At 37.9% G+C, this 14,359-nt stretch overlaps 1 protein-coding gene across 1 annotated transcript in view; it reads left to right on the top strand.

Annotated features, from left to right (window-relative positions):
* The window catches only part of xpo4 (exportin 4), a 40,692-nt gene that overhangs the window by 23,671 nt on the left and 2,662 nt on the right, over positions 1–14,359 (top strand). The window contains exons 8-21 of the mRNA XM_048194205.1: positions 2,797–2,954; positions 4,250–4,424; positions 5,774–5,950; positions 6,249–6,391; positions 6,472–6,617; positions 6,893–7,070; positions 9,981–10,140; positions 10,312–10,481; positions 11,541–11,715; positions 11,855–12,148; positions 12,299–12,479; positions 12,562–12,680; positions 12,807–12,937; positions 13,127–13,244. Of these exons, the coding sequence (XP_048050162.1) occupies positions 2,797–2,954; positions 4,250–4,424; positions 5,774–5,950; positions 6,249–6,391; positions 6,472–6,617; positions 6,893–7,070; positions 9,981–10,140; positions 10,312–10,481; positions 11,541–11,715; positions 11,855–12,148; positions 12,299–12,479; positions 12,562–12,680; positions 12,807–12,937; positions 13,127–13,244 (2,325 nt within the window). The remainder of the gene's footprint in view (positions 1–2,796; positions 2,955–4,249; positions 4,425–5,773; positions 5,951–6,248; positions 6,392–6,471; positions 6,618–6,892; positions 7,071–9,980; positions 10,141–10,311; positions 10,482–11,540; positions 11,716–11,854; positions 12,149–12,298; positions 12,480–12,561; positions 12,681–12,806; positions 12,938–13,126; positions 13,245–14,359) is intronic.

Here is a 14,359-nt window from a genome sequence, read left to right as displayed (position 1 = left end):
TAGAGATGAGCTGCAGGATTAGACTCTGAACCCTGGATTCAAAGCCCCTGTTAACAGCCTCAAATCCTCCCTCAGGTGGTCCGAGGAGAGTTCTAGCCCTCCTTTGAAAGAGAAGGGGTCTCCCTCTGCCTCTTTGATTGCATCTCAGAAGTTTCGAAACTTGCAGAGGAGAGAAAATGAAGCACAACTTAAAATAAATCTAATTTTCTCTTTGCACCTAATAAAGCCATGGCTGCGCTAACATTTTCCTACCAGCCAAATCGGCTGAAGGGTGTTTTTGTTTGTGGTTTTAGTTTTGGTTTGTTCTTACACCCTCTGTCTTCATACGCTCTCTCATTTAGTAACAAAGTCACATTTTTATACATCCATAAAATGGGTGAAACTCAGAAAAACATGTCTGAGTCACATTTCAAAGAAAAAGAAGAGAAAATATTTTGTATTTCCAAAAAATAAGCATAATTTAGGACCCTTAAGATTTTTGCAATGTGAGATTTTCATGACAGTCAAGCACATTCCCACCAAATTTTCATATATATATATATATATATATATATATATATATATATATATATATATATATATATATATATATACTTTTTTTTAAAAGAACAATTCCCATTGTTCTCAGTGATTCTCATTAAAATTTACATTTTAAAAATTACTGTCATACATTGCAGCAAGAAGAATGAGATATGTATTTAATTATTGTCGAATGAGGTCTCAATTCAAAACACATTTCTATTTTTTCTTTATATATATTTCTTTATAATATATTCTTTGTTTTATTTCTTTTTTTTGAGATTCAATATGATTGTAATTTTGATTATTGTAATTACTGTATTTTAAAAATTACTTCAGACAAAGAACTTTTTTTTGTTTTAATATTTGAAAATAAGATTTGTAATTATAAATGTGATAATTTCAGTTAAAACAAATAAATATACATTCTTTCTTTTAGAGTTTATTTTGGGCCACACATTCTTTTCATGACAAATTTCATGAGATTCACCCACATGTGTTTAGCGCTAAGCAAAGAGTTTTAGAAGCTGAGATCAGATTCTGACTCAGAGCATGTGCGTGGTTTGTTTATGGTATAAACACAATCAGGGCTTGTTATGGCACTTTGAGTATAACGCTGTCGTAAGTTGATTGATTGTGGCCTCTGATTTTGTAACAGGATCTGAACACGCTGAATGCGGCTGGAGCAACGAGCGGTGAGAATAGAAAGCAGGAGAGGGTCTAATCCTCCCCGTGGACAGACACAAGGCTTTGTCTTGTCCCTATTAATAGGTCTCTCTGCCTCTTTTCTCTCTTGCATTCATTTCAGAGAGCTACCTTGTCTTGTTTTGATTTAGACGCCCCCTGCCAGACTCTAACTATAGTCTGACTCAAGGCGATTGGCATAGTTTACATGGCGTGGATGTTCTTCAGCGCAGCTGTTTTTACAGAGCATGCTGCTCGCAAAGCGTTGGCCTTGTACTCTTTTCTTTCTTCTCTCATTCCCTCTTTCCCTATCCAATTCTCTCTCTCATCTGCCCCACACACCCCTCCTCTCTCTCTTTTCTCTCTCTCTCTCTCTCTCTCTCTCTCTCTCTCTCTCTCTCTCTCCCTCCTTCTCTTCTTCAGCTCAGAGGATGATTTCACACCGCTCTAGCAGACAGGGCTGTGTGCTATGGTGTGTTAGCGTTAGCACTTTGCCCAGTGGCTGATGTTCATCTGTGTATCTGTAAGAGGTGGTATGTGTTGGGGAAATGCCACTTTAGGTTCATCCACATTCTTCCAGACCGTTCAGAGGGCTCCATCCGACTCCGTGCACCTCTTCGCACAGCATCTCCACCAGAACGTCTGGTGAACAGACGAGCGAGAGTAAGATTCCAGGGATTTAGGAAAGAAAAAGAGCAAAGGAGTGTGCCAAACAACCATATGTGCTGGAGACTTGAGTCAGTCCGCTCAGAAACGTTAGCCGTCTCTTTGACCATGTAGCGCTCTCTTTACGCCTCTCGTCCTCGTGAACGCCTCGGACTGGACTGGTCTTTGAGAAGCCGATCTGATTGATTGGCTTGGGTTGAGGCGACCAGGTGTTTTTGTCCGTGGCAAAAGGCTTTAGTTTTGCCGTTGGCGAAGGTGAGGGGTATTCCACAATTTTCCTCCGTTCATTATTCCACTGAGCAGAAGGTTTCAGAGACTTGCGTGAGATGAGAAATCGAAGACAGACTGCGTATCTGTGCGTAAGAGAGAGCAGAAGAAAAAGAGGGGAGAGAGAGAGAGAAAGTATGTTTTTATATGTCAATGAGAGAGGCTTTTCTCTGTGATTCAGGGAGTCTGTGTGAGCTCCCCAGCCCGTGTGTTTTGTCAGCTGCCCATGGGCCGGTCTGCAGTTCCTCCTGGACTCTTTGAGGGGGCCTGTCTGGTTTTAACACTGTAGAGTGTACGTATGGTCATATGTACATTCTCTCCAAACTCCACTGCTTTTATTTTATCTTTTATACGCTCGTGCTATGGTATCATGTCTCCTGAGGAGAAGAATTTCAGTCTGTTGGTGAGCTGCGTTGGTGTCGGTTTTGAGAGTTTATCATTGTAGGATGTTTTGATCTATCGGTTAGTCAATGAAGGTATATATGTATTTTTGGCAATACAATCTACTCTTAGTTCATAGTAAAGTCAGTTTTATAAAGATGAAGAGAGAATCTGATATCAGACATGCTCCTTTTATGGGGTTTTTGAAAATAGGATTGGTTTACGTCAGCGTAATGACTTGTTTCAGCTCGCCTCTCTCTTGTTGTCTCTGTCTTTTAGGTGCACAGGAAGATCAGAGAGGACTCAGACATGGCACAGGATTCCCTTCAGTGCCTGGCCCAGCTGGCCTCCATGCATGGCCCCATTTTCCCCGATGAGAACTCTCAGGTGACCTACCTGGCCCACCTGGTGGAGGGATTGCTCAACATGATCAATGGGTGCGTTTCTCTGAGACCTTCAGTCATGTGCTGCACTGTGTGCTTGATGTGCTTGCCGTTCACAAATGTATTCTTTTTAATTGTTAGGTAACTGCATATTAGTTGTCTAATTTATAGATAAAATTAATGAAAACAGGTCTTGGTCACATTTCACCCCACAATCATTATAATCCACAAAATAAATTATATTTTGCGTTATTATTTGAGGATCATTGATAAAAATTTTACAGCAATGCAAAACATCTTAATGATCTTAAACATAGGATTAATTCTTTTTAAGTAAATTCTTTTCAAGTGATTTTCCAGTTAAATATGACCCAGACGTGTTCTTGACTGGGAGATTCTACCATATAGCAGGGTTAGAAAATTACTAGGGCAAGTTAAAAAACTACTATCCCGTATATTGAAAATTTGGGGGCAAAAATGCCCCTAAAGTGCATGGTTAAATAAATAAAAAAATACGGTTACTACTACTACTAACTATTTATTTATTTTCTCCATTTATGTTTATAGAATGAAATTGATACTTTATTTACATTGGTAGTTTATTCAAGAAACATAAATGGAACCAATATGCAAAAATGCTCTGAAATCCTTTCTGGGACTTAAAATTATAAGTTAAGTTGTGACACTGATGTACATGTATTGGCATAGTTGTGTGTTAGTACTCGCATTGTAAATGCTATGTAATGTCTATAAAGATGGAATGATGTCTCTGCAGCTTTAAATAACACACATTCTCTTATACACTGCTGTTTGGAATTTGAGAACAAGTAGGCGTAGTGAGTTGGGGTCTCTCTCTCCCCCCACTCCTCCCTCTCTCTGTCTCTGCCATTCTGTAATCACCTATTCCTGGAGCATTTTTCCAGTTGCATCATCGGAAAACCATGCGGCAGGTCCGCCAATCTGCCGTGATTGAACTCTTCTGCTTACAATTTAAATCCATCTGATATGGGTTAGAGCCGCAGTTGGGAGCGTAAAGAAAGGCAGACATCGATGGTCGATGTTTTGGTTGAAATCTTAAGTCTCCCTTTACAGCAGCTGTGGGATTTGTGCTTATAGACAAAGATTTTCAGTGAAACTGGAATTCCAGTGGATAAACATTCAGGCTGTACTACACGTACACAGTTTACACTGGACCACTGCAAGCTCATGCTGTATCTCACTCCCAGATAGACCCAGATCAGAGAACAGTGACTGAGGTTGGTTGTGGGATGACCCTTTAAGAGACAAGCTTGCCACTGTCAGGACATTATTGTTCTGTACTTAACTGTCTTTTTTTGACCCTCTGACAGGATTGAGATTGAAGACTCGGAGGCAGTGGGTATCTCCAACATTATCAGTAACCTCATCAGCACATTTCCTCGAAGCGTTCTGACAGCGCTCCCGAACGAGCTCTTCGCCTCTTTCATTAACTGCCTCACTCTGCTCACGTGTTCCTTTGGTCGCAGTGCCGCCCTGGAGGAGGTGGTGAGTACTACATTTGTGCCACAACAGACGGCAACCACACTTTACAGAGTAGCTGTAAATGTCTGTGAATGTCAAATTCATTATTCTTTTTTTTATATAGAGAACCGCTCTGTTCTCTATATAAAAAAGCAGACCTTTATTGTATTTAAAGGAAAAATAAAACCATTAAACCAGTGTACTTTTTCACACCCATATTTAGGGCTAGACACTGATTTCCTGATTTTATTCCTTTCAGTTTCACATATTATTTAATTAGTTTGGGGTTGGTTAGGTTCTTTATAAAATTAATTTAGTCATAATTCCCATTGCTGTGGAAAACAAGCCAGGGTAAAGGGAATACACCATCATTCAAAAGTTGGTCGGTAAGATTTTTTTTAGTATTTTTGAAAAGTCTTTTATGTTCATCAAGACTGCATTTATTTGATAAATATATATATATATGTATATGTATATGTATATGTATATATGTATATATATATATATATATATATATATATATATATATATATATATATATATATATGTATGTATATATATATATATATATATATATATATATATATATATATATATATATATATATATATATATATATATATATATATATATATATATATATATATATATATATATATATATATATATATATATGTATATATATATATATATATATATATATATATATATATATATATATGTATATATGTATATATATATATATATATATATATATATATATATATATATATATATATATATATATATATATATATATATATGTATATATATATATATATATATATATATATATATATATATATATGTATATATGTATATATGTATATATATATATATATATATATATATATATATATATATATATATATATATATATGTATATATATATATATATATATATATATATATATATATATATATATATATATATATATATATATATATATATATATGTATATATGTATATATATATATATATATATATATATATATATATATATATATATATATATATATATATATATATATGTATATATGTATATATGTGTGTGTGTGTGTGTGTGTAAAAACTTACTGTTTATTAATATTAAATAAAACGTATAGGGGTATGAATCACACACTAAAATTGATTTAATTACTATTATAGTCTGATGTGATTATTATAGTGTGGGTACTAAAAATAATATTTAATGTTAAAGTTATCTAAACTCTCCAGGATAGTGGGTCGCCAGGAGCAGGGTTGAAGACCTCTGATTTAGAGCATGGAATATATTAAAAAGGGTTGTGTCATGTGACATGATTAAAGTCACATCCGTTTTTTTTTCCTCTAGCTGGATAAGGATGACATGGTGTACATGGAGGCATATGATAAGCTGCTGGAATCCTGGCTGACATTGGTGCAGGAGGATGAGCACTTCCCCCGGGGCTGCTTCGTCCAGCCGGCTGTGCAGGTCTTCAACTCCTACATCCAGTGTCACCTCGCAGCTCCCGACGGCACGAGAAACCTGGTCAGAACAACTGCTTTTATTCACCTTCACATCCAAACACAGCTTTTTCACCATGTTAAATCCCATCTGTTAACATTGCCAAAGTGTCTTTGGCTTTCCAATTTGTTGGTAATTTGTTGCTTTTCTCGTAATCTTTTTGTTGTTGTTGTTGACTTTGTGGCTTGCTTTTCATCTTAATTAAAATTGAAATGCATGAAGCACAACAAATGTCTAAAACTGTTTTCCTTCAAAGAATCGTCTTCCAGAGTAACACAGCTGCTCTAGCACATGGTTTCAGTCATATGCTTTGTCTTTTCAGACTGCAAATGGTGTCGCTTCTCATGAAGAGGAAGAAATAAACGAGCTACAGGAGGACGACAGAGAGCTGTTCTCAGATCAGCTGGCCAGTATCGGCATGTTGGGCCGCATCGCTGCAGACCACTGTATACCTCTGCTCACAGGGTACAGACACGCATTCCTCTTCAGAGAAACTGTTGCAATAAACAACCACTGTGAGCCTTATATTTTCCATCTGTCTTCAGTTTGTTGGAGGACAGAGTCACACGGCTTCACGGCCAGCTCCAGAGACACCAACAGCACCTCATGGCCTCTGCAGACCCTGGCACGGTGGACCGGAAAGTTCTAGATGACCTTTACGAAGACATTCATTGGCTCATATTAGTGTCAGGTCCGTGTCATCCTTAAAGGGAAAAAATAACATTCTGTCATCATTTTCTCACCCTCATGTTGTTTGTTTCATCTCACATATTTGAGTAGCATGTTTAACCTCAGATGTATGTGGAGGTGTCCATTCATCCAGGTCATTTTAATGTGTCAGGTTGAACCTCAGTGTTTATTCCAATGCAGCCAGACATTATTTTGATTATTTAGAGGTTCTTTTTATATTTTAGTCGCTTAAGTTGCCTTTTGTCGTTGTTCTGAAGTCTTATGGTGTTTTAACAGGCTACCTCTTGGCTGATGACCCTCAGGGTGAGACACCATTGATACCTTCAGAAGTGATGGAGTACTCTATCAAACACTCGACGGAGGTGGATATCAACACTACACTGCAGCTCCTTGGCTCTCCTGGAGAGAAGGCCACCTCCATCCCAGGATGCAACAGGACAGACTCAGTTATCAGGTAAAGGGTCCTCACAGTATACATGTGCCAGTGTGTCATTACACTGTAAAGAAGATTCAGGTTTGTTGGGAGTTTGTAGATGTGGGAGTCATTATATGATTTCAACACAATTGTTATTTCCTTTCATTCCAGTTTTCATTCAAAGTTTTCCTTTTTGTCCTTATTTTACAACATTTTCAAGTTGATTCTCAGGGTATTGTGCTAAGATACACCTTCACTTCTTGTATGGCATCCTCATGTCAAATTTATTATATGCGAGTGGTTTGATTTAATGACTTTTGACAACCATAAAGATGATATTTACCAAATTTAGGTTCTATTCAATGTTTTTGGTAGGAGTTTTTGATAGTATTTTTTTCTAAAATCTAGTTGGGTAAGAAATCACTGTTCATTGCATGTTAAACTTGATTCAACTTTTTAGGTTAAGTTCAAAAGCTTTTAGTGAAAATGGATGTGAAATTTGATGCTGGAAATTTGATAGTGGCACATTTGATAGTTTGAGGGACTGACCCCATATTTGATCAAATGACTTTTCTTAATGTACCTTAAGTATGCCAAATTTAATATATTTTTAAGGAAGATGCAATGGAAAAAATTAACACACAGAAGGTGTTATACAGTGCTTTACCTCTAAATATATATGCTTGTCATAATTTTGAGTATATGAGGTATAACAATACTACATTCAATTTTTTCCTCCTCTTTGCTACACATTTTGGCCCATCTATTTTGCATAACATGCTCTTCTTTTATACATTTTTATACAACAGCCACAGAGCTTCATAATTGACTAGAAATTTAGCTACAGTACCATACAAGTTTTGGGTCAGTACAAATTTTGGGTCAGTACAAATATATATATATATTTTTTTAAAGAAATTAATACTTTTATACAGCAAGGATGCATTAAATTGATCAAAAGTGACTCTGAAGACATTTTTGTTACAAATGCTGTCTTTTATTTTTTTATTCATAAAAGTGTACTGAAAAACCTGTATCATGTTTCCACAAATATATTAAGCAGTTCAACTGTCTTCACCATTGATGATAATAAGAAATGTTTGTTGAGCAGCAAATCAGCATATTAGAAGGATTTCTGAAGGATCATGTGACACTGAAGACTGGAGTAATGATGCTGAAAATTCAGCTTTGCCATTACAGGAATACATTAAAATTTGAAATATATGAACATAGACAACAGTTATTTTTAATTGTAATAATATTTAACATTAATACTGTTTTTACTGTATTTTTGATTAAATAAATACAGCCTTGGTGAGAATAAGAAACTTCTTTGAAAAGCATAAAACAAACATGGTGGTAATGATCAGCTAGCAAGCCAGCTGTTGGCTGATTTTGCTGCCTACAGGAACAATGACTTGGTGATTTAAGCCACCTCATGTTTAAAGTTTATCACTCAGAAATGCTGCTGGAGAGAGCAGGCGTGGTGTAGCACAGGCCGTTTGATCTGCAGTTCGTTTGCCCAGCGGGAAATGCCCTGGCACGCGCCCAGCGAGGCCTGCCACGCGAACAGCAGCCCTCTAGTGGCCCCAGCCCCGGCGCCAGCCAATCCTGCAACACCACTCCCCACACATTATTCAATTAGAGCCAGGCCAGGTGCCACTCAGATCCCAGGGTCAGTGGGGAACGCTAGGGGCCCGGAGTCGTGCGTGTGCTCAGAAGCGGTTTCCTAGTTGATTGAATTTTTTTTTTTTTTCAATTTCTTTTCCTTCAAAACCTACGTACACCGTTGTTGTATTAAAGGCTGGTTTTATGTAAAATCTTGTTGTTGTTGTTGTTGTTGTTGTTGTTATTTAATAACAACAACTAATATAAATAATAATAAAAATTCTAAAAAATGTAATATAATATAATTGTATAATAGTTTAAGTATAGTAAATATAATAATATAATAAAACAAATGAAAAAATATTATATAAATAATAAAATATAATATTTAATACTAATTTAACTTTATATGTAAATACATATTATAATTATAATAATAAACATAAGGTTTTTTTTTTTGTTTTTTTTTTTTGAGGAAGGAACAAGAGGCAGGCTGCATGTGTTATGCTTAAACACACACTGGGTCTTTTTCCCCTGCCATTTCCAAGCAGATATTTGATCTGATTCTAATCTGATTGGAATGGGATACAGACTGTGAATTTAATGAATAGTGATTTTAATGATGTAGAAGCTGTTTATGTGGTTACTGGTAGGGTCTCATAGAGACCTAGTGGTATTGTCTGCAAAAATCTGCCTGTAATCTGATTTGGGCTTAATGGATGGTGTTATTCCAAAACTGTGGAATGGGATAGAGGTGAGGATTGAAAGATTGGAAGGACGCTGAGTTGATGGGTAGGGGAGGGATGGAGAATTTGAATGGGGGGCGATGTAGAGGTCAAAGGATTTGGAGAGACAGTAGGCTGGTGATGGGTGGGTGAAAGCGAGCAGACTGTAGAGGATTTGGAAAGACAGTGGGCCAACGGATTGTGTTTCCCAATAACAGGCACCGACCCCGCAGCTCTGAAATGTCAGTTGGGTTTTGTCTTTACAAACAATGTGAAACATTTATGGTGCTGCACTCCGCGGGGAGCGTGGGATATCTGTCTTCCAGGATAGTAAGCTGCTGTAATCCCTTTCTTGTGTCCTCTTTCTTTACCAGTGGAGGTGTGAAGGAATGATACCATTTGTTATTGTGAACCTTTGTTGAGTCTCGGAGCATCTAGACAGAACTGCCATGAACTCTGTTCCATCCCCTCTGCCATTTCTCACACTTGTTTTTCTTCTCCCTTCGTTTTCCTGTAAAGAACAGTTTGTCGAATTCAATTTCAGATTGTTCTGCTGGCAGAAATTTGCCTCCTATATATATTCAGCTAGATTTGCACTTCCATTTCTCTGTCGCAGGTTGTTATCAGCGGTGCTAAGAACGTCAGAGGTGGAATCTCGGGCTACGCGAGCAAGTCTGACTGAGCTCCTGAGTCCTCAGATGGGCAAAGACATTGTCTGGTTTCTTCGGCGTTGGGCCAAGACATACCTGCTGGTGGACGAGAAACTCTACGGCCAAGTAAGTTGCCAAAATGAGGTCGATCGATGTGTGGAAACAGCAGGCACAATGTCTGAATGAAGCCTTTTGGGATCTCTGTTTGGTTCAGTTTAGAAATCACGCATAGATTCCTGGAACACAACCTAGACATTTTTATGTGACATTTTATGGCTTCTGTCCTCTCTCCCTCAGATCAGTATGCCCCTCAGCACAGCGTTTGGAGCAGACACTGAGGGGGCGCAGTGGATTGTGGGATATCTGTTGGAGAAAGTAATCAATAATCTGTCAGTGTGGAGCTCTGAGCCAGAGCTGGCTAATGATACTGTGGAGCTGCTAGTGACTCTAGTGGAGAAGAGAGAGAGGTTTGTGGCTGCCTGCTGGAGTAATGTGTATGTGGGTATCAATGAGAGCTAAATATGTGTCTAATTATCCAAACGCCCTGCAGGACAGCTGCTCACTGACAGGCTCAAGGGAGCCAGTGGTTTGTGCTGATGTCTTCATAAACCTAAAATGTTTTTAATGTGCCCCACCTGCTGGTGAAATTATGGCATTGCATCTGAAATTCATTTCTAAACTTAAAGGTGCTACAGAGGATGTTTTGTTTTATACATTTTTGCAATATTACTTGAAACTTTACTAACTGATAAAAGACTATTTATTAGGTGCACTGAAAGGAATAATATTAATATACATCATCTGTGCACAAGGTAGGGCCCTAAAAACAGCCCTCTGGCTTGTCAATCACTGCCATGACGTTCCTTGTGAGAGACGTGCGCGGCTGCGCGCTCCAGTAACTTTCCACACTCCACAGGCGCCGCATGCAATGTTTTTGTCAGGAGACAGGAGTAACAACTGCAGATTATGAGTTACCTGCGGTGAGTGCGACATAATGAATCCACTAACACGACACAGCGAATGCCGGTGGTAAAAAGTTTTGGGAGGCGTTCCCTCGAAATGAGCTGTGAAGGAGGGGGGTTGTTCTTATGCATGCGCTCATTTAAAAAAACTCACTAACAGTCTTTGGTTTCTCAGTTGACGAAAAGATCCTCTGTAGCACCTTTAAGATTGCATAATACTACATGAATAAATTGCACTGTGTATCAATGAAAATCTTTTAAAGAAATTGCATTAGTTTTAGTCATTTACTCACACTCTAGTCATTTTAAACCTGTTCACAAAAGAGACTTTTTTTTAAAGAATGCAGCTCTTTTCCATTAAATGTACTAAACACAAGCACAAAAAAGCACAAAAAACACCATGAATGTAGTACATATGATTAATTTACTATATTCTAAATCTTCTGAACTATTCCTTAAGATGTTTAGTAAAATCTGCTCAATTGATATAAGGTTTGTTCATCTGTGTTTGTGGGTTGTTGTTTTTTTATTTTTATCTTAACTCTTTCCTCTCTCATGGTTCAGGGCAAACATTGTTGTGCAGTGTGAGAACTGGTGGAACTTGGCTAAGCAGTTTGCCAGTCGCAGTCCTCCCTTACATATGCTGTCCAGCACGGTCCAGCGGACCCTGATGAAGGCCTTGGTCCTGGGCGGCTTTGCTCACATGGATTCTGATACCAAACAGCAATACTGGGCTGAGGTCAGGAAAAAAAAAATGATTGAAGAGAAATTTTTTGAAGGAAGCTCAAGCATTATTGCTGCTAAGAACACAAAATAAAGCAGGAGTTTATGAAACGTTGCCTCATTACACTTCGTCTATTTCTGTCTCTGCGCTGCAGGTACTGCATCCTCTCCAGCAGCGCTTCCTCAACCTCATTAACCAGGAGAACTTCGCTCAGATCTGTCAAGAGGAGGCTGTGAAGCAGGAGATCGTGGCCACTCTGGAAGCTCTGTGTGGCATTGCTGAAGCAACGCAGATCGACAACGTTGCATCTCTCTTCAGCTTCCTCATGGACTTCCTGTCCAGCTGCATTGGCCTCATGGAGGTCTACAGAAACTCACCAGAAACAGTCAACCTCATCATAGAGGTGTTTGTGGAAGTGGCTCACAAACAAATCTGCTACTTGGGGGAGGTGAGACATTCACTCTTCCATTGGTTGTGATGTGACCGCACATTTCGGATGGGTTCTTCCACGTGCACTATTTGCAGAGAAAACTGTATGTGCATTACATCCTAAATATGTTTTTATGAATTTGAACAAACCCTGTCTCTTTCTCTACAGACTAAGTCTATGAAACTGTACGAGGTGTGCTTGACGCTGCTGCAGGTTTACTCTAAGAACAATCTGGGTCGTAAAAGACTAGATGTGGCCGGAGAGGAGGATCAGTACCAGGACCTTCTGCTCATCATGGAGCTCCTCACCAACCTGCTGTCCAAAGAGTTCATTGACTTTAGTGACACCGGTACGAGCGCTCATTCGTGATTCACATTGGAACTTGTGAGCCTCTTTGTGTGAGGTGAAGAGTAACTGTGTTATCTGTGCAGATGAGGTGTTTCGCGGGCAGGAGCAGAGTTCTGGTGCTGGACGGGCCGTATCTGCTGCTGATGTTGTGCTGTACGGGGTGAATATTGTACTGCCCCTCATGTCTCAGGACTTGCTTAAGGTAAGCTTTCGACCTGTATTTTGAGAATTATTAAATCAACTGCCTCAGATGTTCATTGCAAACTCATGTATTTGAAGTAAAAGTGCATTACTGTTCTAAAATACTCCCTCTGTCTCTTGTACCCAGTTCCCTTCTCTGTGTAACCAGTATTATAAGCTCATCACATTCATCTGTGAGATCTTCCCAGAGAAGATCCCTCAGCTGCCTGAGGAACTCTTCAAAAGTCTCATGTGCTCCCTGGAGCTGGGCATGACCTCGTATCCTTGTTGTTTCTGTGTATACAGGGAACAGTTTGTTTACACTTATGTTTTCATGATGTTTAATGGTAAGTAAGTATGTGCTTGCTAAGCATATTGTGTTGGATTTGACTGACTTCATTGAGGGTTTTTGTTGTTGAATTCAGGTGTCTATGATCTAGTGTTGTTTTTCCTTAACACACACTGCAGGATGAGCTCAGAGATCAGTCAGCTGTGTCTTGAGGCTCTGTCCCCATTGGCTGAGCAGTGTGCCAAGACACAGGAAAAGGACACACCCCTATTTATTGCCACACGACATTTCCTTAAAGTGAGTCACATGATGTCTAAACAAGTGGTCAACTGTTTTTTTTTTTTTTTTTTTTTTTTTTTTTTATACAGGCGATGTCTGATATGCATTATTGTTAAAAAGTTTGGAGTCTGAACGATTTTTTTTTTAAATGTTTTTGAAAGTCTGAGCAGCCATTACTCCAGTCTTCTGTGTCACATGATCCTTCAGAAATCATTCTAATATGCTGATTTTGCTGCTCAAGAAACATTTCTCATCATTAATTTGGCAAACTGTTGTACTGCTTAATATTTTCTAGAAACTGTTTTTTTTTTTTTTTTTTCAGGATTCTTGAAATGAATCAGAAGTTGGATGTATAGAAAGTTCAAAAGAACAAAATGTATTTAAAACTGAAATTAATGTCTTTATCACTTCTGATCAATTTAATCTATCCTTGCTGAATAAAAGTATTAATTTCTTTTAAAAAAAAATCTTACTGACCCCATACATTTAAATGGTAGAATGCATGACACAACAACAAAAGAGAACATTTAGATTAAGTGAACACATTTTACACAATATTTAATATTTAATAATTAAAGTGATAGTTCACCCAAAAATAAACATTATCCCATGATTTACTCGCTCTCAAGCCATCCTAGGTGTATATGACTATCTTCTTTCAGACAAACACAATTGGAGATATTTTCAAAAATATCCTGGTTCTTCCAAGCTTTATAATGGTAGTGAATAGGGGGCCAGATTTTGAAGCACAAATAAATGCATGCATCCATCCATCATAAAAATAATCCACACGACTCCAGGTGGTTAATAAAGGCCTTCTAAAGCGAAGCTATGGGTTTTTGTAAGAAAAATATCCATATTTAAAACTTTTTAAAAGTAACTAGCTTCCCGCAGATGACCATACCCATACTGTGCAAGTCGATTTGCGCCACAAGCTGTATGGATTATTTTCATGATGGGTGCATGTATGCACCCAAAATCTCCCCCCCGCCATTCACTACCATTATAAAGCTTAGAAGAGCCAGGATATTTAAAAAAAAATATCTCCAATTGTGTTTGTCTGAAAGAAGATAGACATATACACCTAGGATGGCTTGAGGGCCAGTAAATCAGGGGATAATTTTCATTTTTGG

The sequence above is a fragment of the Megalobrama amblycephala genome, linkage group LG6, assembly GCF_018812025.1.
Source record: "Megalobrama amblycephala isolate DHTTF-2021 linkage group LG6, ASM1881202v1, whole genome shotgun sequence".
Lineage (NCBI taxonomy): Eukaryota > Metazoa > Chordata > Actinopteri > Cypriniformes > Xenocyprididae > Megalobrama > Megalobrama amblycephala.
Note: the sequence above shows the minus strand (reverse complement) of the source record. Positions and strands in the feature narration are given on the sequence as shown.